This window comes from Anoplophora glabripennis, unplaced genomic scaffold, assembly GCF_000390285.2.
Source record: "Anoplophora glabripennis isolate ALB-LARVAE unplaced genomic scaffold, Agla_2.0 scaffold99, whole genome shotgun sequence".
Taxonomy (NCBI): domain Eukaryota; kingdom Metazoa; phylum Arthropoda; class Insecta; order Coleoptera; family Cerambycidae; genus Anoplophora; species Anoplophora glabripennis.
Genome location: NW_019417182.1, coordinates 1039018 through 1064685, shown reverse-complemented (window position 1 = coordinate 1064685; position 25668 = coordinate 1039018). Strand labels below are relative to the sequence as shown.

The 25668-nt window shown below is 35.8% G+C and overlaps 1 protein-coding gene across 7 annotated transcripts in view; it reads right to left on the bottom strand.

The window, feature by feature from the left end:
• Positions 1–2134: 2134 nt before the first annotated feature.
• The window catches only part of LOC108904548 (partitioning defective 3 homolog), a 92026-nt gene continuing 68492 nt past the window's right edge, over positions 2135–25668 (bottom strand). For 2 of the 7 annotated variants that reach the window (XM_018707146.2, XM_023456021.1), the window contains exons 6-21: positions 24936–25108; positions 24657–24877; positions 24416–24604; positions 19674–19856; positions 18860–19498; positions 18503–18648; positions 13951–14273; positions 13639–13707; positions 13468–13553; positions 13278–13413; positions 13045–13219; positions 11423–11867; positions 11165–11332; positions 10982–11103; positions 8161–8244; positions 2135–2583 (exon numbers count right to left, since the gene is read on the bottom strand). In XM_018707146.2, the coding sequence (XP_018562662.1) occupies positions 2280–2583; positions 8161–8244; positions 10982–11103; positions 11165–11332; positions 11423–11867; positions 13045–13219; positions 13278–13413; positions 13468–13553; positions 13639–13707; positions 13951–14273; positions 18503–18648; positions 18860–19498; positions 19674–19856; positions 24416–24604; positions 24657–24877; positions 24936–25108 (3463 nt within the window). In that variant the 3' untranslated portion in view covers positions 2135–2279. The remainder of the gene's footprint in view (positions 2584–8160; positions 8245–10981; positions 11104–11164; positions 11333–11422; positions 11868–13044; positions 13220–13277; positions 13414–13467; positions 13554–13638; positions 13708–13950; positions 14274–18502; positions 18649–18859; positions 19499–19673; positions 19857–24415; positions 24605–24656; positions 24878–24935; positions 25109–25668) is intronic. The other 5 variants (XM_023456018.1, XM_023456017.1, XM_023456020.1 and 2 more) reach the window with 5 other exon arrangements.

The following is a 25668-nucleotide window of genomic DNA, read 5'->3' as shown; positions in this document are numbered from 1 at the left end:
CTTATCAGACCACAGTGTAAATATATTGTTTTCTTCCGAGATATTTTCAGCAAAACCAATAAATAAAAATAAACAATTTTTTCAATTGATATTAATTTCGTTATTTTATATTAAATACATATCATTTTGTTTATGTTGTACATCTTAAGCTGTGTTGGAGTGCGTAATACAGCCTAATCTGCATAATTATTTATGTTTGGTTTTCAAAAAAGAACTCTTTTTGGTATATTGAAAATAAATGATAGAAGTTTAATTTTATACTTGTTTTATTTAATACATAAAAAATATGGGTATTATACTATAATAAATCATATTATCGCGGGATCCCGTTTATACCGAGATCCCGCGGGATTTTAACGTCAAGTGCAGCAAATACTGGGATTTTAAATTCATTGTGGGATTGCAAACACTAATTGCAATGTCCCCTGGATCCTAACGGCCTACAAAAGTAAAAATTTGTGGGCAAATATTAGCCCTTACCTTCTCTTATCTGTTAGCTGCTAAAAGCTCAATGACGATCTGATCTGCCAGTGCGGCCACATCTTAAAGCATATACTACATGGAGAAAGCATCACATGTGTGAATGCTGTAGAGAGAAAAGGCGAAAATTCGTGTATTCGCTCTTTCTCTCTCTAATCGTTGAGTATGTACTACAGCTAGATAGTACCCGAACTATCTCTTTCTCTCATGTACACTGTCGCAATAAGCATGCTTCCTCCATGTAGTATTTGCTCTAAGGGCCACATTGAAGGTCTAGGCCAGGGGTCGGCAACTGGCGGACCGCGGAAGGTAAAAAACTGGACCGCCAAAAATTTTTTGAGCATTACCCAAATTATTTAAAAAATATTTTTCTATAGATAACAATACGTTTGAGTGCCACTCTTGTCATTTTTTAATGGTTAGTAGGTCAGTAAAAAAACTGACTCAAGACTGCAAATGTAATTCCTCCCATTGATTTTTGAATACAAATATGTCTATCTATTGTATTTGATATTATTTCGTGAGTGCAAATTAAAACAAAAAATGAGTAAAGAATATGATTTTTTTCTGGACCTTGTTAAAAATTTTCAAAAGAATACGGACTCCGTCTAAAATTACTTGCCGACCCCTAGTCTAGGCATTAAGTTGTAGTGACCATTCATAACAATATCATCGGTTAAAAATTTACTAATGTCTCATTTTGTTGCAAGTGAAAGGCAGTAAAGGATCTTAGTAAATATCTGTATTCTTTCACTGCTTAAAGCGTGTACGCATGCCACTTCTCCACCCTCACACTAAGTTTGGTTGTTGCTTTGACAAATATTTAAGAAGTTACTAATATTCGAGCATTTGTTTTTTTTTTAGCTTAGTCTTTAGGCTTTTCTGGTAGTCGTCAACGGTTGAACAATTTTCAGGTTGGTCGCCAAACCGTTGGTGTAGAAACCTTTACATATCGAGACACTCCTTCTCTTCTGCAGCAGAAGCTCTGGAGATTAAGGTCCTCCAACTAGTATTTATATTGGTTGTGTATTGATTTCTTGATTTTTACCAACAGATTTTTTCCAAATTCTAGGTAGTTCTAATCAATCAAGATGAGAGGTTTAAACTACTTGAAATTTGGAAAGGACTCATCTACAGCAATTAAGGACCTGATAGACACAGCATCAGTGACTTGACTTCAAAGCCATGTGTCGAAACATCAGGGATCAGTCACACAGCTAATATAAAGTCAGAGGAATTAATCTTCACTTTCTTCTTCTGAGGAAATTGATGTATCTCGAAACGGTAACAAGTCTAAACTAGCAACGTGCTAACCAGCCTAGAAACCATTTATTTAACTGTTAGCCTGTTGCATTCACTCGCAAGTGGTGATTTACCTGCGCTTGATGGGAGAACTTTGTGAAACCACACTGCACAGTGAAATGGCTTGTGAAATGAGCCATATAGCGACATTGCGGGTCCCCATTGAATGACTAGTAATGAGTTTGCATTATTTTTTCACGTATAAAGTCTCTTTACAAACATTAGCAAACACTTCATTCGTAAGTATTTACATGTTACATATGGATATCCATAATAATGAAATAAACCCCTTTTTTCATGTATAATATATATAAAATTTTATTTAATATATGTACAATATAAAATAAGAGCATATATACATAATAAAACTGGATAATATTATTATATAATTAAAAATGGCAAAAATGCCTAAATTCAATAAACGTATACGTACAATGCAAAAACTTATGAACACTCGATAAATTATTAAGTCACTTATAACACCTAACTTACAATATTTACACTTTCGTCCCGTTCTGCTCCCCGATCGTAACCTGCGTTATGAATGGACCGCGATGGGCGCTACCTCTGCCCGTCGGGTGCCTGCCCTGCACCACTGGTTGATTACGGGGCAAAGAGTTGGAATTTGCATCCTGGTAAATGGGGGGAGGCTGCTGTTGGGGGGTGTGCGAGACGTTTGGGCGGGCCGATCTGCTGTTTAGGACGGATTGGACGCTTTCATACTCGTAGTAGTTGGAGACGGGTCGAAGTTGGTTGTCGGTCCTCGTCTGGCGCTGCGAGTGGTACTGGTGTTGTTTCCGACTGACAAAAAAGATTATATTTAGATGTGAGAAAATAAAATTGTGGAAGAGCCTGCGCAAACAGAGGAGACTTGGCATAATCGTTCGTCATGGATGAGACCGGCTTAACGAAAACAATACAAATGTAAGCAGATGTCTAGATCTTTGACTCGAGTCCACACCGAATCTCCTTTATCTGCACCCGAGTTAACAAAAGTGTTATCCAAGCTTTTATATACAAAAAAAATCATGCAGTCAAACATCTACTTTAAATTATTCATCATTTTGTTTATGAACTCAAATATTGTAATGTATTATTTAGATATTAACAGATAACCTAAATCTTGATGTGTGTGTTGACTAGTTTTAGACTTAAAGACATAAATTCTTATCTGTGCAGAATAATTGCAAACATCTTCCATCAGAGTGGGAATGACCATATATGCATAGTACAGATAGATCCAGATTGGTCATAGGGGGTTTTCATGCACAAACGTCATAAAAACATGAATTGCATCTATTCAAAATTACTTTATATTGCCAAAGAGGTATCCAGGTCCCATATATTTTTGACCGTTCAAAGCTAAGCATATGCGAATACTTTTGCCTCTCTCTTACCGTTATCTTATAAATGAGAGAACAATGGTGAGCTTCTGTGGCAGAAAGTCAGTAGTTCCTGCCACTAGTGCTCTCTCCTAGTAATCCCTTCATAAGGTCTACTTTAGTGAATCAAAATCAATGTACAGCAATTTGGAATTTGCAATATGATTTTTTTAAAGTGTGTTAAAGTGGTCTCTACTCGTTGTGCCACCGAGTAGTACCATTCAATAGCTTGCATATGCCACTGAGTGGTGTTGCTTGGTAATGGCACTTAGTGGCCCATTTGAAAATGGCTTTACTGCAGTCACTAACTACTCGAATTTTTGAGACTATCAACTTCTATCCCAATGAAAGAAACGTATACATGTGCCGCTCGGTTAGTATTTGTTATTACTACAGATGGCAACACTGATTCATTGTTCTAAGTAAAGTTCCGGAGGTGTGGTTCTTAACCGAGTCATACGCAGCTCACTCTCCAAGTTATCATTTCTAAGTTATCATTACAGAGCCTTCATAAATGTTTACAAGTCATGTGACCACCGAGCTTAGGCAACCGATTGGTACTGGTTATGAAAATTCTAAATCTAGGCGTCGCCAATGTTAATGACTCATTTACAATGAGCAATGACAAAGCATTACGTCTATGCTTCAGATAATGCGATCGCAGATTGGTTGAAAAGTATCTTGTGAAAAATTATGCCAATCACAGCCGGTGAAACAGAACATTGTCTTTCAATGTAACCTTAACCTAACTATTTTAATAATTTTTAATTTTACCAAAATTTGATTGCCAACCTGACGGAAATAAAATTACTGTTCCAAACAAAGCTGTTCACGTGGCCTGTTATCATTTATGAAGGCTTTGTTTGCCAAAGATACCACAAATTTTAGCTGATACATGTCAGGATTCACCATTTTATATAAGTAACCTACTGTAACGCACATCCTGCTGTTCCTTAATATAACTTACTGTAGAACATTTTGTAATTACTATGTATACAGTTTTAATGAGGAATCTACAGGGAAGAGACAGACCAAGGAGGCTGTTGTCAAGTCATTTAGCAAATTGCAGAGTTAGAGCCTAGACTATTGAATAATGTGATGCTGTGCTGTAATGTAATAGAGAGATAGTGAATTGAGATCATATTAAAACTGTTTTCTAGTCATGGAAAGCTAAAAGCGGTGATTCATTGCGAAGTATCTGCACAGCAACGAAAAAGTTAGGTTGACATACTCGTTTCCCCGCATGTTAAGCAGTGGATATAAAATATTTATCTTAACCCGTTCACTGCTCCAGACGAATTTATTCGCTAAAAATTTATAGAACTCAAACTGCTCCAGACGAATTAATTCGCTTGAATTGTTAAATTGGATCAGGCTGCTCAAATATATATTTGCAAACATGCTTATTAGTGACTCGGTTGTTGCAATTGCTACAGGGAATTTTTGCGGGCAGAGCTTATAGCGATTGTGGCAATAATTTTTACTGGTAATGCCAAATATCTAGAAAATTGACAAATAACTGGAAGAAATTTTAGCGAGGAGCGATAGTAGCGACGAGTTTGCGATTGAGGAGCGTAGTGATGGATGCTTTATAATAAAATATTAATAATTAAACTAGTACAATTATTTTGAAACCTTTAAACATATTTTAATTTAATTTAACACAACATAATGTAAAAATATAAGTAGTCTAACTGCTCCAAACGAGTATATTCGCACACGGTAAACTTTTGCGCACGGTGCGGTAACTACGTTCAGACGTAGTACGCAGCGAAAGGGTTAATAAAGTGCATTATTTCCAATCTTCATATTTATTATGCAAAAAGTATTTTCTTATATTTAGCGTTACTATCTACTATTAGCCCTGGTTCAGTTTTGTCTTGTTGATGGTACAAATAGTGTTCAAAAGTTTTTAGAGTTTAAATTCTTCTGAACCTCTCTATATTATCATTCACTGTACAGAACAAGAGAGTTCATCTAATTACTTATATTACCTACAATCTGAAGGGAGCTTAGGCTACCCACGGCTAGGGAAAGAGTGTAGCCAACACTTTCAAATCTAAGAACATATACATAAACTAACTGAGTGGGGGGTCATATTTATAGAGAGGCTTCCTTTGACCTTTACAAACACGCGCCAATGTTTATATTTTCAAATTCCATCGTACTAACTTTATTTTTTTGTAACCTTTTTTTTTCGTAATTTTCACTCCTCGCCGCTGGAGAAGCTACTGTAACCTCAAATAACGGCATGCTTTAGTCTCAGTGCATGCGCAATCCCACACCATTTGCCACGAATTACTTTTGTTGAGTGGGTGTTCGCCACACAAACAGTACTTAACAAGTACCTAACCTAGCAAAAAAACTCAAGCGGTAATCAATATTAATTATAAATGAATAATTTAATATACAGGGTGGTCCGAATTTTATGCAGGAAACTTCAAGGGCAGATAGATCTCTTTAAAATAATAGCTGTTTGCCTTATAAACATAGGTCTGGAACGGCCTCGTTTTAGAGATACAGGGTGTTGAAGTTGTTAAAAAAATGTAATTTTTTGTTTATATCTCCGGAATCTATTAACCAATCTGAATAAAATTTAGTACAGATAATGTATGACAGTAGGCCTTGCATTACCTAAAATATTAGCTCTAAAGGTTCAACCAGTGGTGTACAACTGGACAGGATCACCCCTTTTTTATAAAAAAAAACCTACGCCTCTGTATTTTTTACAAGTTATTGTAACGGATTTATATTCTAATGTACAAAATATGTAAAATAGGTAACTTGAATTTTTTCCGTAAATTTCACCGTTCTCAAATTATTCATACCAATACAATCCCTTTGTGGCAGATACTTCTAACCATAATATTACAATAGTATATATCATTATCGTTAAAAGTAAGTGCAATTTGTAAGCACTTCAACAAAATTCTTTACACTTGCCGCTTTTATCTTTTTGGATTAAAAAATGTCTCAGCAACTTGGGATGAGTAAATCGAAAATTTGAAAAGTTCTACATAAACATGGTAGAAATCCGTACCATTTACAACCTGTGCAAAATTTACTTCCGGAAGATGCAGAGAGACACCTAAATTTTTGTCAGTGGTTGTTAGAGTCACAACATAATCCAGAATTCTTACTAAAAATACTTTGGATCGATGAAGCTACGTTCAATCCTCATGAAATTCGAACAAGATCTTTTCAAGAGGAATTTTCTGTGAAAGTGTGGCTCGGAATAATTCGCAATAAAGTTTGTGGACCTTTCTTCTTGCTACCATCCAAATTCCCAATAATTTCTAAACTCTCTAGAAAACCATCTATTTGAATTATTACTTTCAAGCATAAACATAAATATTCTTTTAATATTATGGTTTGAAATATCTGCCACAAGGGGACTATATTGGTATGAATAACTTGAGAACGGCGAATCTTAGGGAAAAAATTCAAGTTACCTTTTTTACGTATTTAATGCATTAGAATATAAATCCGTTACAATATGTTGTAAAAAATACAGTGGCGTAGGTTTTTTTATAAAAAGAGGGCGACCCCTGTCCAGTTGTACACCACTGGTTGAACCTCTAGAGCTCGAATTTTAGGGAATGCGAGGTCTACTGTCATACATTATCTATACCAAATTTTATTGAGATCGGTTAATAAATTCCGGAGATATAAACAAAAAATCAATTTTTTTTAACAAATTTAACACCCTGTATCTAAAACAAAGCCGTTCCAGACCTATGTTTATAAGGCAAACACCTATTATTTTAAAGAGATCTATCCACCCTCGAAGTTTCCTGCATAAAATTCGGACCACCCTGTATAATGAGTAATCAATTATAAATGAAATACACAAAAATTGTTGTTGATGGCTTCAGGCGATAAAAAACATTCAAATTCACTATTAGATGTACTATCTCCAAATGCGGAACAATAACTGACACCCTTCCCTTTGTCACCGTTTACCGGCACTATCTCTCTTCACATGCATTGTAGATTGCCTACAATTCATGTATTTGTCAATCGTAGGGTGTCGACGGCATTCCCATTAGGTTAGGTTACCCCCATTAGGTTGTAACAGCCTATAAACGTGAAAATGAATGAATGAATCATTAAGAGCAAGAGGATCTAATTGTTGATATTGACCACAGTTTTAGGGAAGTTAAGCCATTGGCAGCCAGGGGGCAGCATAACGTAGTCAGATTTAAGCAAAGGTGCCTTAAAAAGAGGCAACTTTTTTACTTAAATTGTTTATAGTAGGGTAATAAAAGTACCATAAGTAATGAATAATAATAAATGCGTAATTTCTTAGATCTCATTGTGTGGATCGCAATACCCCCTGGATCCTAAGGGCCTACAAAAGTAAAAATTTGTAGGGAAAAGTCAGCCCTTTGACTTATCTGAGAGCGTAGCTTATAAAATCAATGTAAAACGAATCAGTATCCGTGTTGCCAGCTGTGGTAATAAAAAATACTAAGGTAGCGTCACATAAATTATTTCTATAAAACAGCACATTTAAACATTCTGGATCTCTCTGTATAACATTTTATTACTCAATTAAATACTGGGAGACTGTTTGTAATATCGACTACCTACCCTATAATAATTATTAATTAATAATATAAATTCCAAACGGTATAGCCGACGTCTTGATGATTTTTGTGATAGTCGTTTAGGATATAGTCAACCAAAACATGTTCAAGTTGAACTGCACATTTTTTAATACAAAAAAGCCCCATTTATGCATAAGTTAGTTGCAACATATTTACATGCAGTGTAATAACAAGACAGACAAACCATGCAGTTAAAAGAAACATTAAGCTATTACAAAATTAAGGATTTAAAAAAATCTCATAAGAATATTTATATTAATAGCTTGTGAAACTTAAATCTTTGATGTGCTTATTCTCATGAGAGATTTTATAAATGTTAATGGTATGTAAGCCTCTCTACTGTGTACGCCTAGTATAGTTAAAGATATTCGGATCACGGTGCATACCTTTCCTCCTCCACCTTTAACCTTTGCTGCTGAACCTGCAGACGCATCTGTACTATCTGACTTTCAGATAGAGGATCTTTGCGGCTGCCAAAATAGGACAATCACAATCAGGTAAATCATTAATCAGCTCTCAAAATAACTATTACTACTTTACTAAGTATCAATCTATGACAGAAGCAGTGTATTTTGCTGTTTAACAAAAAGTTAAGGTGGGCGCTAGAAAAGTCATCTCCCTAACAATGACTCAAAAGATTTACGACTTTTTAGATAAATTAATTTTTGTATCAATCTCCTTCAAAACACTTACGCCACCTGCCCTCAAATGTTTTTATTCTGAAGAAAATTTTGAAAAAAAAAAAAAAGATTCTTGGCAGCTTTTATCGCCTGCAAAATGACGTCCCTTGAAGTGCTTCTGACTAATAAAAAATTAAATGGAGGCAAATCCAGACTATACAATACTGGTCGAGCTCAAAAGAGTTAGTCACGGAATACGAGTTGGGCTGTGGTCGTTTTCTGAATTCATGCGTTGTTGTGAAGAAGAGCAATTTTGTAACTGAATTGGGATTGTTATTTTAGTGCTCTACAAGAATAATTTCTGCATTGTCACAGAACACGGTAACCATGAGCTTCCCAGCTGAAAATTGTGTGGGCTTTCTGATGGATACACGACCCCACCAAATATTGACCAATATTTTACTTTAAAATACAACGCCGCTGTGTCTTCATATACCCCAGTCAATTACACAGGACCACAAAAAAAAAATTAGTGGAGGGTTCGTTCAACCAGGCCAAGTGGATTATATGTTTATTGGGTTGCTGAAACCAAATTCGAAACCAGTTTTGCCCCATCACGTCAGCGTTTTTTTCTAACCTCAAAAAAACAGATTGAAACTATGAAACCCAACAATATCAACCCTCAAACCATATAACCCTAAACTTTCATAACTCAATAACCTTGAGATCGATAACTTATAATTCTAAAACCCATAACCTGAAAATCTATAACCCCAAAACTCATAAATCTCATCCCAATAAACTGCAAACACAAAATGAGCAAAAATAAAAACAAAAAACTTACAAGCTAAACTCAAACTGCAATCTTGGAAAGTTTTAACTTCATAATTCTACATCTCCATCACTTCATAACCTCATAATCCATAAACTCAATAACCCTGAAGTGTAACATAAGAAAATTGCATGTTACAATATAATATAGGGTTGGGCACCACCTAGTTGGGTGTCTTGGCCGATGGATTTCAATCGGCCGAGGTAAGCATCACGGACGCAGGCTGGAACTTGGATGGGTGACCTAAGGCAGGCTCGGGGACGTGGCTGTGGCAGCCTACTAGAGACCTGGGTCGCTCAACACCATCCACCTGCGTGTGGTTCCCGATAAAATGGTAATGAGAATAGAGCAATAAATCTCTGTAACTCAAGACCATGCTATCATACATTCAAAATTGTACGAGACTTTGCCACCAAGCCACCCATGTAGTAATAGGATGGTTTGAAGAAAAGTACTCAAGTAATGAAGGTGGGTGTACAAGGGGCCTAATAAGGCCTAAGTGCCACGGTGGAAAAGCAATTTTTCACCCCCCCCCCCCAAGTTTTTTTGTTTTTTTTTGCTCATTTTGTGTGCAGTTTATTGGCATTTGAAATTTATGAGTTTTGGAGGTTATAGATTTTCAGGTTATGGGTTTTAGAGTTATAGGTTATCAATCTCAAGGTTATTGAGTTATGAAAGTATAGGGTTATATGGTTTAACAGGGTTCATAGTTCAAAAGTAATGAAGAATTCCCTGACTTTTCCAGGTTTTCCCTGACTTATAAAAATAAAATCCAGGTCACTTGTAGTTCATTTTTACATACTAATTGGTGTTTATGCATTAAATTTTTTCTCGACTGGACTCCATAATCTTTTTTATACCCTAAGAACCTCTTATAAAGGTTTCAAAACCACAAATAGTTTTTTCTTTCAAGAACCCAGTGCCGGCTTTCACAAAATTTCCAGTTGCAAACATCAAATTCCCTGACTTTCATGAATATTTTTAAAATTCCCTGACTATTCCCTGTTTTTTATGAAGAATAACGAATTCCCTGACTTTTCCCGGTATTCCCGGTTTTCCCGGCCGCTACGAACCCTGTTTAAGGGTTGATATTGTTGGGTTTCATACTTTCAAGCTGTTTTTTGAGGTTAGAAAAAAACGTTGACATGATGGGGCAAAACAGGTTTCGAATTCGGTTTCAGCGACTCAAAAAACATATAATCCACTTGGTCTGGTTCAAGCAACCCTCCACTCATTTTTTTTTATAGCGTTGATAAAAATTTGATGACAGTGTATTTCTTTCAATTCTACAAACGAAATTAATCAAATTTATGCCAAATTTGACGTGCGTCATGAAAAAGGTTGTCGCTATTGAACGCTGTTAGGCCATACACAGTCAGTTGTTTCTATGATCGCTGGGTAGATACTTTTCTAGTACCCCTTGCAGAAAGCATAAAATAGACATTTTTTTTAATATTGATTAACGAACGTGTAACTATTCAAAAATATTTCGAAACAGTAACATAAAAAAAATTAAAAAATTGAAAATAAAACTTTTTTCTTTTTTCCATTTAACCGAAATTCTTTTCATATTTGCAATAGCATTGAGATTTTTTTTCAAATTTACAATTTGCACACAAACAAACAGTAAGACATTGTCATGCGACAAATCAATGTTAGTGACAAATGAAGTGTGCACAACAGACAGTGTCGAAGAAGGTGTGAGGACCTTTAGCCCACATACACATTCAGAGGCAGAAAGTATGGAAAACTCACCTCAGATGACTCTGTAGTTCCTTGTAGTTGACGTAATGAGTGTATGGAATGGATTCCGTGATACCCGACCTGCTGCCGGGCCTGCCATACTCAATATACTGGGGATCCCTCGAATCTGATCTCTAAAAAGGAAATAATTACAAATTGAAAAATTACAAATTATGAACAGAGTCAAAAATGTACCTGATGCGCCTGTCTGTGATCGTGGGCATCACGTTCGTCATTTTGATAATATGTGTGCCTCTGCTGATTCATTCTCAGTTTATTTAAGTCCCTCTCATTCCGTCTATGTTCGGATGAGTTCTGCCGATATTTAATTGGAGGAGGAGCTACAGAATTCTCAGGAATAACCTGCCAACACAAAAATCACAATTAGTAACGTTCAACTCATTAGAAGTGAGATAATCACTAATCAGAAGTGGGATAAATAATTCTAATTACCTGCACCTGCTCGGCGTGCCTATGTACGAAACCGTGCCTCTGATATATAGCTTCTCGCTGAATCTGTTGTTCTCTGCTATGCGGCTGATGTGAACTTTGGTGATGGTGTTTGTGGGCTATTTGCTGTTGCACACCCGGTTGCTGATGTGAATTTGCTTGGTGATGCACGTTCTGTTGCTGCTGTTGTTGCAAAGCGTTCTGCTGCTGTAAGTTTGCTTGCGGCGGCTGTTGATGAGGCGAATACCTAGGAGGTTGTTGCAGCTGTTCTTGCAGTCTCTCTGACTGGCTGCCTTGGCTTTGGTTGTCATTGTGATGCGGTTGTGTGTCATTTTCCGGTGGATTTTGTGATGGTGCAGGGTTCGCATTGGAATCGAACTCATTACTGTGATGGTAGTGCTGGACTGGCTCGGCGTTTACAAACTCCATTTTACGATGTTTGCCAAATCTAAAACAACAAAAAAAAAGTCAAAATCGATATACAGGGTGATTCACAACATATCCAAAAAAATTTGGGAATAGATGCGACATAAGAAATGGAGTCAATATCATAAAAAAAAAATTTTGTAAAATCCCTATAGTTTCCGAGAAAAAAATTATTGAAGTTATAGTACATTGAACCACTACATACTGTAGCCTCTAGCGTCATTCGCATACGCATGGAGAGCCACGTGGCGTCAGCAACTCTGAATATTGAAATCCAATTTTGTAATCGTCGTTTACAATAGTTTTTTAGTAGTTAGTGTCACAAATGGTTTGCATGTATAGCAACTCGGAGTTGATGGATATCGTTTTAATTTATGGTGAAGCAAGGCAACATTTGTGTTAGTTCATAGAAACTGAGTAAGACGGACCCAAATGTGTTTACATGTTGGTGGATAAGATTTCGAACAATTGTTGTAACATCGGACATGTCAAATGTTTTTATTATTTGAAAACACAAATTAATTAATAAAGACAAAAGCAGCTGAATCTGCCAATATAAAATAGATGCTATAAATATTCTATTTATTTCTTTCCTTGTGACAGTTTTTGTCCGTTTTTATCACACCGCCATGTCGATCGCATTGTGCAAGGTCAGGTTTTACAGTGGACCAGTTTCCAGTGCCGTGCGGAAGTGTATTTTTAAATCATTTTCGAACTGCCCTTCTTGATGTTTTCTTTACAAAATTGTATTTGTAAGGGTCCCCTGTACATCCAGAATTTTTTTTTTGGATAAGTTCCGAATCACCCTGTATACACATGATATGATCATAACTTTGGTTACAATTATCAAAATTTAAAGTTACAATGACTACAGGTCACAGTAAATAAAAAAGTCATCGTTGAAGTCACTGTTTGGAAAATAATAACAAGTTTATGACTAAACATATTGAACTATTTCAATACATTATTTTACAATAATTGGCTAAGTGATTACCTACGTATAACGTTTTGTTAGTAATTTAGTAGATTTGATTTTTAATATTGCAATTTTAAACCTTATTTTAGGATTTGCTTTATTAAGAAGATAAAATTAAGGTTATGATTACTGCATAATTTAATTTACTTGCTTATAAAATCAGTTATCATTTATTAAACTAGAACGACTAGTACTGTTCAGTAATTTAATTATAATTTCTTACCTGAACATTGAACCGATTCCTTTGAGTATGCCTGGTTTTTTCTTCGACGACTTAATTTTACTATCTAAAGCTGCGTTAAGTGATGATTGCCGTGGGGCTCCCCTTACGTTATTGAAGCCATCGATTTCCCGTTCGTTTTCCATCGGTCCGTCTAACAACCAATGCTTCTTTGCTCCTAAAATTGTATAAAATTATATCAAACAATTCTATTCAATAAAAATGACGAGAATTACCTATTTCACTAGTATGATTTGGATCTACTACTGCAGCCCTGAAACTTTCCTCACAACCTCTGCCGCGAATCACTTTCAAAGCACCAGAAGGCCCCCTGTAGCTGTACGCAGGATCACCTTCTTCTTGCATTTGGATCTAAATAAAAAAGTGTTAAAATTCAAATTAAAACAGGAAAAATCACAGCCATACCTCTTGGACCATGGTCTGCAAAGATTCCAAACTGGAAGACTTCTTCATGCCCAGACTTGGACCCAATTGACCCAATTTGTCAGCATCTGAGAAAAGAAATTGTGATAGGAGTTCAAAAGTATATTTGACACACAGATATATTTTATTGTAGAAAAAACATGAAATGCTTACACTCAGGATGCTCTGCTGAACGGTTTATGCTAATGACAGATTCCACCGACCCAACGCGCACTAAACTAGCTGTTAAATGGGACAAAAACATAAAATATTAGCCACAAGGCAGCCAACTAATTACAAGTTAATTACACTAAAATGACAAAAAATCTTTCTCAATGCGATAAAATTACTCAAATTGAAGGTTCCAAACAAAAAATTATAATGTACCAAAAACTACAAGGTTAAAGCGACACGTACGCTGTTTTTTTGCCATTTTACTACAACACATTACAAAAGCAGCGACAACAAAACAACCACCCGACTTACTGTCTTTGCTTCTCCTCTCTTCCCGCATCTTCTTCGACCTCTGGTAGGTATCGGTGCTTTTCGCGTCTAACGTAGCATGGCGTTTCTCCGACATACTCTGCCTGCCGAAAGCGTCTCTGCTAAAACCCTGGGGGTTTTCCAGAGACAGCTGACTGGCATAAGTGGCGTCGTTGGCCTGTATTGTGGTCTGAGAGGAAGTGTCGGTGCTCTTGTCGCCATTGCTGCCCGAGAGGCTAGCCTTTCCGTCGGGCTCGTGATCGTTCCGGTTCTCCGGAACGGCGCTATTGGACAAGCTCATTTTATTCGTTATATGAACATTTATTCTATAAAAGAAAGGGACGCTTTAAAGAAACGGGTTTAGAAACATATTTGATGATATAAAATGATAACAAATATTATTATTAAATGCCAGGTAGTTAAAATCGATTAATAATTTAGTTTTTCATTATGCGAAGTTCAAGTTAGTGACAATTAAAAAAATTATATTATGCACATATTATATACGTTAATGTTATATAGAGTGTCACTTGGGGGGGGAGGGGTAATAATACGTGTTCCTAAGAACATTAATCTGAACAGTTTAAATAATTGAGATTCCAATAACCGAGTGACTACGAGTACGTATAAAAAAAGATCAATTTATTCCACATTTCTGATATAAATATTTAACCCTTTCACTGCTCCATACGTATATATTCGCTAAAAATGTATAGGGCTCAAACTGCTCCAGACGTATTAATTCGCATGAGTAGTTAAATTGGATCAGGCTGCTCAAACCGTATATATTCGCAATCATGCGCATTAGTGACTGGGTTATTGCAATTGGTAAGGCGAATTTTTGCGGGCGAGCTTATACCGATTGTGACAAATATTTTTATGGAAAGAGGTGCTGGTAATTATACCAAGATTGTTCATGTTTCTTTCAGTTTCTATTTAGTACATATATACTGTATTTTATTCAAAATAAAATCGTAAAATTTATTGTAAATCGTAATTTAACACAACATAATGTAAAACTATAAGTGGTCTAACTGCTCCAGACGTATATATTCGCACGCGATAAACTTTCGCGCACGGCGCGGTAGTTACGTTCAGACGTATTGCACAGCGAAAGGGTTAATGACAAAAAGTTTGTCCATGCCACGGCTCATACGATGCAGAGAAAACTAACAAAGGTTTATTTATTTAAATTGTTCCTTTTTATTTTAGCAGAAATATTTAAAGAAAAAGCGTAACTGAAATTGCCACCAATCACAGACAATATAACCTACCTTAACCTACTTCCTGCTCTTGGTCTATAAATTTTATTATTTACATGACATTATCGTACATTTACCGTTCTTTTTTTTTGCTGTGCTACGATTAGACAAAGTTAATTGAAATATCCCTTAATGGATTATAAATAATCAACGATATCCCTAATTGCAACAGGAGATCGCTATCAATACATACATAATCTTTATGTCTACTTTGAGGATACAAAAAATTTAAATAAAATTTGGGACATATGGTATTAAATGGGATGAAGAAAGCTCCATTTTCAAGCTAAAGTATTACCTTTGGGATGTGACATATTTTTTCCAGAAACATACCCACATTTTTTTTTCCTGTTAATAAGCTCTCTTTTTTCTAATAAACTCTTATTAGAGCAGTTTTTCTGTATTACTGTCCGTTTAAAAGATATAAGCAATATCGTCTTAAAGAGTCTCAAAAGAATTATCACCTAAAAATTACATTAGCGGAATGTTCTTTGTTTAAAGTGCATAAACGCCATTAATAATAAATAAAAGGATTAAACTCGATAATTCTTTAATACAGTTAAAGCAAAAGGTGATGATGACAATAACTAAACTTAAAAAATGAGGCAAATGCTTTCATACTACATATTACAATCTATTCTCCATATGACTTCCCCTCATTTCAAAACACATATCCAATCTTCGCCTGACATCTTTGTGGGCTGCATTTATTAACATTTCGCCTTTTAGCTCATACAAGCCATTTTTTCTTTTAAATGATTAATATCTTGCGAAGGTGTTTTGTAAACCTTATTTTTCTAAAACTCCCCGTAAAAAAATCGAAGGGTGTTAGATCTGGTGACTTTCCGGGCCACTGAATAGGTCCAGTAAGCTCAATCCATTTTTTTGGGAAAGTGCTATCTAAATATTGCTGCACAATCTTGGCCTTGTGGGGTGGAGCCCCGTCGTGCTGAAACCATAGGTTTCTTCTTAGCTGCAAAGGGACATTCTCCAGAAATGCAGGAAGTTCTTCTTGTAAGAAATTTAGGTAAATCATGCTATTCACTATATATTCATAATTGTAAGGCCCAATTAAATGCCCGCAGATGATGCCGCACCATAAATTTATTCCAAAATGGCCTTGGTTTTGGACTGGATTTACAATGTGAGGATTTTCAATGGACCTGTTTGGCAAACTATTACTGATAAACCGACTTTCGTCCGTCTAAAGAACGTGCTGAAAAAGGTTCTGATCAACAGTTTCTACGTTGACTACAATTTGAGCTATAAAATTAAGTCTGTTATGGATGTGATGCTCAGACAAATACTCCAAATTTGAATTTTGTAGTCATGATACCCATTGGTCTTTAAAATTCATTTAATGGCTGATTTATCCAAATTCAATACCCGGCTAGCCTGCCGTATAGAATTTCGCGGATTTTGTTCGAAATACTATAACAGTCTAGTTATATTAATATTGTTTCGTACCTTTCGATCAATTATTTGATTTTTTCGAACAGAAAATGCATCTTCATTTCGTCACAAGGTCGCATCCAATCTTGCAAAGGTTCTATGATTAGGAACGAGGCGTTCTGGATACCTTTCTTGATATAACTCTACAGCTCTTCTTGAATTTTTTTGTGACTCGCACATAAAGTTATATGTTTGATGTTTGTCTTGAGTAATGACAAGTATTTTGCGACATTTATGCACTTTAAACAGCAAACATTAAATTATTTTCCAACGACTACTTGATCTTTCCATCGCTAATGTGATTTTTCCACGGTCCGCCAGTTGCCGACCGCTGCTTTAGATTGAAAGTGGAGCTTACCTTATCCCAAATTTTATTTAAATTTTTTGTATCCCCACAGTAAACCCATACTATCGAGTTTGAGACACCCTGTATATACAACTGCAATTTTAACTGGAAGTACTGTACAGTCTGAAATATTGTTCCATGTTAAAATAATAACAAAACGTGAAAGAAACAATGTGTGTGAAAATTTAAGAACTTACCTTATGTCTGTATTATAGTATGTACATATGTATACTGCATTGACAACATGAGAAATCAGACGGTAAAAAATGTTCTGTACTTAAGCAGGACAAGAAAAGTGTGTAGTTCTTTTGTTTAGCAGCGTCAACCTTGATTTTGCTGCGATATTTGGCCAGACGTAGAGCTTTGTTCGGTGTATTGAAGGGTTATATCAAATGTCATGTCAAGACCTGACTCTAGTGGCGGCCCTTGTAAGTAAAGTAGGTAAACAAACACCGGAAATAGGATGGTCGGACTTAGCGGGGAGTCGGACCATCCGAGGTCGAATTAGCGAGGTTCTACTGTATATAAAACTAACATTGAGTGACAGAGTAAAACTTCAACGGAAATTAACTTTGTATAAACAAATTGTTTCTGTATGACTTTGTGACAGGTTAGTTTACAGATACTAATTGTAAGTAAAAGTAATTTATGTTTCAAAATAATTATAAAAATATTTTTTAAGATTATTTCAAGTTTTTAATAAAACATATTTTTTTAAAGCACTGAGTTTAGTTTGTGAATCTCAGTGTTGATGGCCTCTGATACCGATATAGTTTAGGAAAATGTCATAATGTTAATCCACCCGATGTGACATGATAACAGTTTTTACCGGAATCAAAATAAAATTTGTATAGTGTAGTGTTGTGTTAACAGTATAATCTTACAAAGTTATTTATTTAAGTGATATTTTTCAGTGATGAGCTTTCAATAATTTTAATCAAGAATGATTTTGCGGCTGGCACATATGGTTGTTTGAGTTTACAGTAGCCTGTTCTATGACGGTATTAAATTACAAAAAAAAAATGTTTTAAATCTAATTTCATGACAAAATTTGAGAAAACAAACATATATGTTTCTAAATTTCAAAGGTAGTTTTGTATAAGTATGAGCCCCATTCAAAGTTACACCCTGTATTAATAAAGCAACCCTTGACTATGATAAGGAAATGATAGCATATTAATAATTAAACTTTGGTAAAATCCTAATTTTTCTAAATATATCGAGGGCGTCATATCAGAAGGGCATAAGAGCCACTATAGTCGGTTTTGGGTTTTTAGGGCCTATGACCTCATTTAATCAATTCCCTTAATACATCAGAAGGGCGTATATATTCATAAACATCAACACTCTATTTTAACGCATTTTACATTATTCTAACGCATTTATGAACCAATTTTGCAAAGCTATAATTTCAGATTTGGTTCATACGCCCTTCTGATATAACGCCCTCGATATGCATATTGAACATTATAAAATGATAAAATGATAAACTTACTGTTGATTTTGATGTGGTACAACCCTGGAGCCATATTCATCTTCAATCAAAATTGGTTCCACATTCGTCATATTTACAGTGGTGCTGGTCAAATTACCAAAAGAACTGTTTCCCAACATACTACTGGTCCAAGTATCATGGGTAGCCTAACAAAATATAAACATTTCACTAGCTATAATACAAAACAAAATATGTTAAATTTTAGCAAACGACATGTAAATACAATGAAAAAAATTAAATTGTTAGTAAGTTTAATTCGACAAACTTGTATGTAATATGCATTTCAATGATTCAACAAATAAGAAAATCATAATATTCTCAGCCAACCACCAGTGTAAGGCTCTAAGTTAAACCTACCTTACAGTAACTTTCATTCCTTAGCTGCTTAGTGTTGCCAGTGAGCCTTTCTAAGACGGGATTCCAGGTATGCATTGGACTTAGTTGGTTGGACGGAGACTTGCAGTCCGATACGTTTCCCAACCCCCCTTGAGGGTTAAATATTACGGTGTTGGTGGACCCACCACTAGCGCCGGAATTATCTACAGAGTCGCTTTTGTCTTGCGATTGGTACAGTTCACTAGCCGAATTAGAAGTTATTAGTAAATTATCGCTTGATTTGTTGCGGTAATTCCGGTTAGAACCCGGCGAAGAAGCTTTCCTAGCTATCGTAAGCGTAATATGCCCCGGAACGGGACCTTCGGTGTGCGGGATGGCATTCTTTAGAGTCTCCATGGCGTCGCTGTTCGACATCTGTAGTAAAGATATCCCGTTGACGTTGAGTAATTGATCGTTGGTGCGCAGCCTATTATCTCTCGAAGCTGCGCCACCAAACATTACACCTTTTATAAATATGCCGAGGTCTTTGGAACCACTGGTTTTCCCTTTCACGCTGATGCCGAGACCGGCTTTCTCGGAATCGTGCACGGGGATGTTAAACGTAAGGATTTCTCGGTGCTTCCACGGAAAGACCATGCTCTCCTCCATCTGATCCAGGGGCTGAAATTTCGACCAGTTAGGTCCCCGAGTAAAAAAATAACAAGCAAAAGCAGGCAGCAGCAAACATACGTACGGAAAGTCAACAAACTCATACAGATTAGTGAGTAGTTAAGGGAAAAGTTAGTACAGTCTACGAGGTGAGCTCTACCAAAAATATCTAAAAAAAGATAATTACACTGTTGTTGTTCACCGCCTCTTGGAACTGTGAAATAATTTTGGCGACAGAACCCTTGTCGGGGGTTCTGTTCTGCAGGGCCTGCAGGTGGCTCTGAGGCAGCGGTGGAATGTTTGGGGGTACGTCGATGTTTGAATTGTCAGTTGAACGGTCTACTTCTCGTTCATTGCTATGTTCGACATCCTGCGTGAGAAACAATACAATACTGACATGATACGCTGACGAGAAAATACTAGATTTAGATAGGCAGGTTCTTTTCACAAGAGCAGATAGATCAATGTGTTTATAACGATAAGTGATGCATTACGAAAAAGTAGTGTCAATTTTCAACTACCGACTAATGATTACTTGGAAAATTAAGAAGTATGCTACAAGGAGATAAAAAATATTAATGTCTTCAATAATATTTTGCCTACAACTTCCTTCAAAATGTAATATTTATGCAACAAGTGTGTAAAATATTTATTTGTTTGCTAACGAATCTTGTACAATTAACAAAAAAAAATACTTTACACACAGATTGTAGGCAATGCTTTTTTCTACCAAAAATTAAAATATACATCTATTAAACACACTATAGTGTATACATTATTTCATTTAAGCACTATTGTCTAAAGTGAAATAAAATAGTAAGGTATTAAATTAAATTTTTTTAATTTCAGATAAAGTTTGAACGAATACATTGAAGATGAATTTTTCGATACAAAACGTTTGAATCTGGTTCCGGCTGAGGCAGTACAGTATTGGGGGTCATGAAAGTTTGTAATAAATTTAATAAAATTTCCAGAGTCGTATTTAAAAAAATGATGTTGATGATAGTCCTGAAGAGACGAAACGGTACATATAAAAATCGATTATGCTATTCGATAGAAGGCAAAAAGGTTGCCATGATAAAGTTTTTTTTTCAATATCACCTCAAACAAGGCTGAAATGAAATACAAACGGATTTTCAAAATTTCGGTTTTTTTCAAATATTTCGAAAACTAATCATGTTAGCCTCTGCTTGGCTCTGCGCGTATTCGTGTACCCCTCTTCAGAGCTGAGCTAATTGCATTAAAACTCGTTTGCACATAAGAAGTATTTTAATCAACATGCAGAAATTACACACAAATAATTTTTATCGGTTTTATTGAATACAACAACTCACGTCCGATGAAATATACACCCAGTCTCCTCGTGCTCGGATATCGCTTCGATTGGAGAACCCGAGTTATTTAGTCAGTGATAACGTCTGAGACGGTGATGGGATGATTTATACAAGCAGTTCCCAGTCACATGCTAATGTGTCCGTGTTATTAGTATGTAATAAAGTATATAGTTATTCATTTGGGCAGTAATTCTCGCAGCGGGGCCACCCCTGTCGCCCGCTGCTAAACCTCACCTTTAATGGTATTATTTATGCCTGAGCCGGGGTCGCCCAGCGAGATCCCCATATATATTGCCGTTTTCTGCTGGCTCGCAGGACTTATGGGCGAGCTGCGACTACTCACCTCCGATGAAAACATATTCGTTGCGTGCTAATCATTGATTTTTATTTATTGTCCGGGTATTTACACAACATCGGTACACCAATTATTAATTAATGAAATTCGTATTATTTTACCTGAGAGCGGGCTCTGGAAGACATCGATAAAACACCTAGGAGCGAATAATGGTCATGCCACCCGTATACACGTGTAGCGTATAGGGGAGAGAGTATATTTCTTGACTTATTACTTTTTCGTAGTGACCAGGAACTTTTGTCGTAGATAACACAAGCACAAGGGGGTTGACCTAGAGACTAGAGACCCCACTAGGCTGTCTCTATGTATTTTAATGCTCTGAGTCCNATTTAAGCACTATTGTCTAAAGTGAAATAAAATAGTAAGGTATTAAATTAAATTTTTTTAATGATTATTTCACAAAAAATTATAAAATAAATATTTTTTTGTATCTCAAAGGACCCCGCACAAAATAAATGGAAAATGGTCTTTCGGTAAATCTTGCTGAAATTTTGCAGTTAGGTTTCAGTTTGCTGAATCAATGACACTAAGATCAAAAAACTTCACCCAAGGCCAGTGTGCGGTTCGAAATATATGAAAAAAAATATTTTGTTGAATCTTGTTAACCACAGGTCAACATTTCATCCACAATTAAACACTCAAAGCGGTCTGGTCCTTATAGGATCTTTAGGGTCGCTGATTACGATGAGTAGGTCAGTTAAGCTCCATCACATCAGTTTCAAGGTCATTTCAAGGTCATTTGAAGGTCAAGTAGAGAAATAAGTCAAAAAAATCTGAAAAAATTCATATGTATGTTTTCGAGGTCCCTAATCATGAAACAGTAGTTTGTTTGACCCCGCAGCGACTCCCAGGGGTCATTCAAGGTAATGCCTAGGTCATTTTGAAGGTCAAGTAGAGAACTGATCGTCGAAAACGTCTGGAAAAATTCACAAATATGTTTCCGAGTCAAAAACATTGAGTAGATGAATGCATAACTGAGCGTTGGCCATATTGGATCCGCCATCTTGGATTTGGAAACTATGAAAATCTAACTTCATATTCGCGATCAGCGACCCTGGAAACCTCCAAGTAAAAAAATTCTGTCAAAAACATTGAGTAGAAGAGCATGACTGACGTCGGCCATATTGGATCTGCCATCTTGGATTTGGAAACTATGAAAATCCAACTTCATATTCGCGATCAGCGGCCCTGAAAACCCCCGAGTAAAAAAATTCAGACAAATATATGCTGTTGAATCATGTATGACTCAAAGGGTTAACCGACCCACTCACCGTAATCAACAACCCCAAAAACCCTATAAGGACCAGACCGCTTTGGGTGTTTCATTGTGGATCAAATGTTGACCTGTGTTTAGCAAGATTCAACGAAATACCTTCTTTCGTATATTTCCATATACAGGGTGTTCCTAAATAAGTGTCGCAACGGAAAACTGTAAATTCCTATTGAAAATAGAAACAATTTTTCCCTCTTCCATTTTTCTCTCCGGGCTTTTGTTTCCGAGATACACGGTGTAAAAATTTTTTTTTTAGTTTTTTGCCAATATTTTAGGAACCGTTTGAACTACAGGACTGATCTTTTGTACACACATTACCATTACTAATAGCTACTTTTTTGCCCCTTCTCGAATTCATTGGACGTGCCAATGGTGGATCATAAGCGTTTTTCCCCTTTAACTTTTACGCCACTGGAAAAATTGACATTTGACAGCAAATTCTGAAGCGCAAATGAATTTTACACAAAAAGAGTTCTCTTGGTTCATTGCTCTAAAGTCGACCGTTTTCAAGAAAAATTACTTTTTATGAACAAAAGCAAACATTTTGTTAACGTTTCGAAAATCTTTTGTAATTTAAAAAATAGGTAGTAATAACTAACAATATTAACGAAATTTAACGACAGATTGAATTTTAACTTTTTTTATCAATTTGGTGAGTAAAATTTACAAAAACTTCAAAAATATGTTTGCGGACTAATGTGTGTACAAAAGCTCAGTCCTATAATTCAATAACGGTTCCTAAGATATTAGCAAAAAACTAAAAAAAATTAAAGTTTTGACACCGTGTATCTCAAAAACGAAAGCCCGGAAAGAAAAATGGAATAGGAAACCAACGTTTCATTTTTCAAGACGAATTTACAGTTTTCCGTTGCGACACTTATTTAGGAACACCCTGTATTTTGTGCGGGGTCCATTGCACATGTAAGTAAGTAAATTAAAATATAAATAATTTACTTTACGCACTAGTGTATACAGTCTTTACACACTAGTGAATACTGGGCGTTTCTTTTCATATGGCAAAAAAACTTTAAGTAGCGATTCCTTCCCAAAAAGTGAGGAGGGTCTTCTATAAAAACTTGTTTCCAAAAATATCTGCTGTCGCTATCCCTTTAAAGGAATAGATTAAAATTCAGTTATTTTATTTCAGAATAGTTTACTGCAAAATGCATAAGATAGAAGAGTTTTTAATTGAGCCAAGTTCTGAAAGGACATTTTTGAATTGTGCATTTTCAACTCTATAAAAAGATAACCTAAAAAAACCATTAAAGGTTACAATTTTCTCTCTTTCAAGTGTCAGAGACGATTAAAAATATCTGCGTGAAAGCCTTTGATAAGATATATCAACATCCCAAATTACATTCTTCTATGTTTCTCCAATTGTGAGAAATGAAATAAAAACTGAATTTCAACTACCCTTTTGAAGGGGTGTAGCTTCGATAGTAGAAGTTTTTGGATATAAAAGACCTCCCTTACTATTTGGCAAGAAATCGCTGCTTAAAGTATTTTACAATACTTAAAAAAACATCCCGTAAACAATTCCATTCTGGACATTACGTATAAAGTATTTCAGTTATGCACTAGTGTAGTGTTTCACTTCACACACTAGTGTATAAAGTATCTCATTTTACCAGTGCATCTAATTCCATTGTTCACACTAGTGTATAATTTTTTACTCTAGTGTATGAAATATTTCAATTTACCTACATACCACCGCATATTTATTTTGAAGAGCTGTAGAATAAATGCAAAATTTGTTATTATTTGTAATAGACAAAATATTTTTAGTGTATCTCCAATTTTAATTTATAACTGCCCAAATTCTAATTAAGTTGTAGGTCAACTAGATATTATCTGAAAGGTGCAGTTTATCACACGAGCACTAAAATAGAACTTTTTTGCACAACTAGAACAATTTTGTGACAAACTACCACGATTTTGTAAAAAAAAGAATCATTATAAGTACTTACAATTATTCTGGGTAAATTAGTGTCCACAACGTCTTCCTGTCTGGAAACCACGATTCTAACTTTGCTCCCCAGAGGCAAACTCTTCAGCAGCGCTACAGCCTCGGCTTGGCTTTTCCCTGTCATCTCCGCGTTGTTCACTTCCAATAAACGATCTCCTATCCTCAGCCTCCCGTCTTCGATAGCAGGGCCCTAAAAAATTGTTTCAATAGAAAGGAAATATTAGAAAATCGTATTTACTTACCACTGCATTAATATTTTTTATGTAAATAGGGCACTTTCCACCAGCCGGATTGTCTCTTGTGGTAATACTAAACCCTAAACCGTGCGGTCCTTTCACTAATTCTATCTCAATTTTCCTCCCGATCTTCCTAGTGTTAGCCGTCAGAAGTCCTTTGAGGTTCTTCGATATCGCAGGTACCTTTTTGGTGGGCGACACCGTAGCTACCTTCGTATTTGTACTTTCTGCAATTTAAATCAAGTTATGGAAGACGGGGATTATCAAGAATTAGAAGCAACTCACGTTTTTGCTCGCATTCTACCATCGACACTTTCTCTTTGTCTTCCGGAAAACAGGGGTATATGGGGGGCGGAGGTTTCCGAAGACCTTCCAGGCCAGAGGCCTTGATAACTTTCAGTCTTAGTTCGGGCGAAGTAAGGGAAAGTTTGAACAGTTCTTGCACCCTAAAATTTAATCTTAAAAAGCTTCCGTCACTCCAAAGGCAGAATTCTGACGATTAGAGCCCAGCCAGTTTGGAGACATGACGCAAATAATAGAGCCAGACTATGTACCAACTACGTTTTGCAAAAACAATTATATCAATAGTTGCCGTGAACTAAGAACATAGTTTAATCATTAAAAGGAAATCAATTGAAGGGTACAGCTACATTCCGAAAATTAGACGTTAATGAGATTAGAAAAACGAAGAAAGATTCTGGGCCTTGCAAATAATTAGATGGGAGTGATTAAGATTTAATATTACTCACTCTAATTGCTATTGTACAGCATTTTATTATTGTCAAACAAACAAAGTGCTTATTAAAACTGTTGACAATTCACACATTCATATTACGAATACAACAGAAATATTTGTTACGTTAACAGAGATCGTGAAGCTGAATTAAATGAAATAACTTTCTTATTTATTATACCTATTTCTATGTGCATACTGTATACCATTGCAACAATAAATATCGATACAATCATATTGGTGTTCAATAAATCACACTATTGATGAGGTCTTTAAGGTTCAACT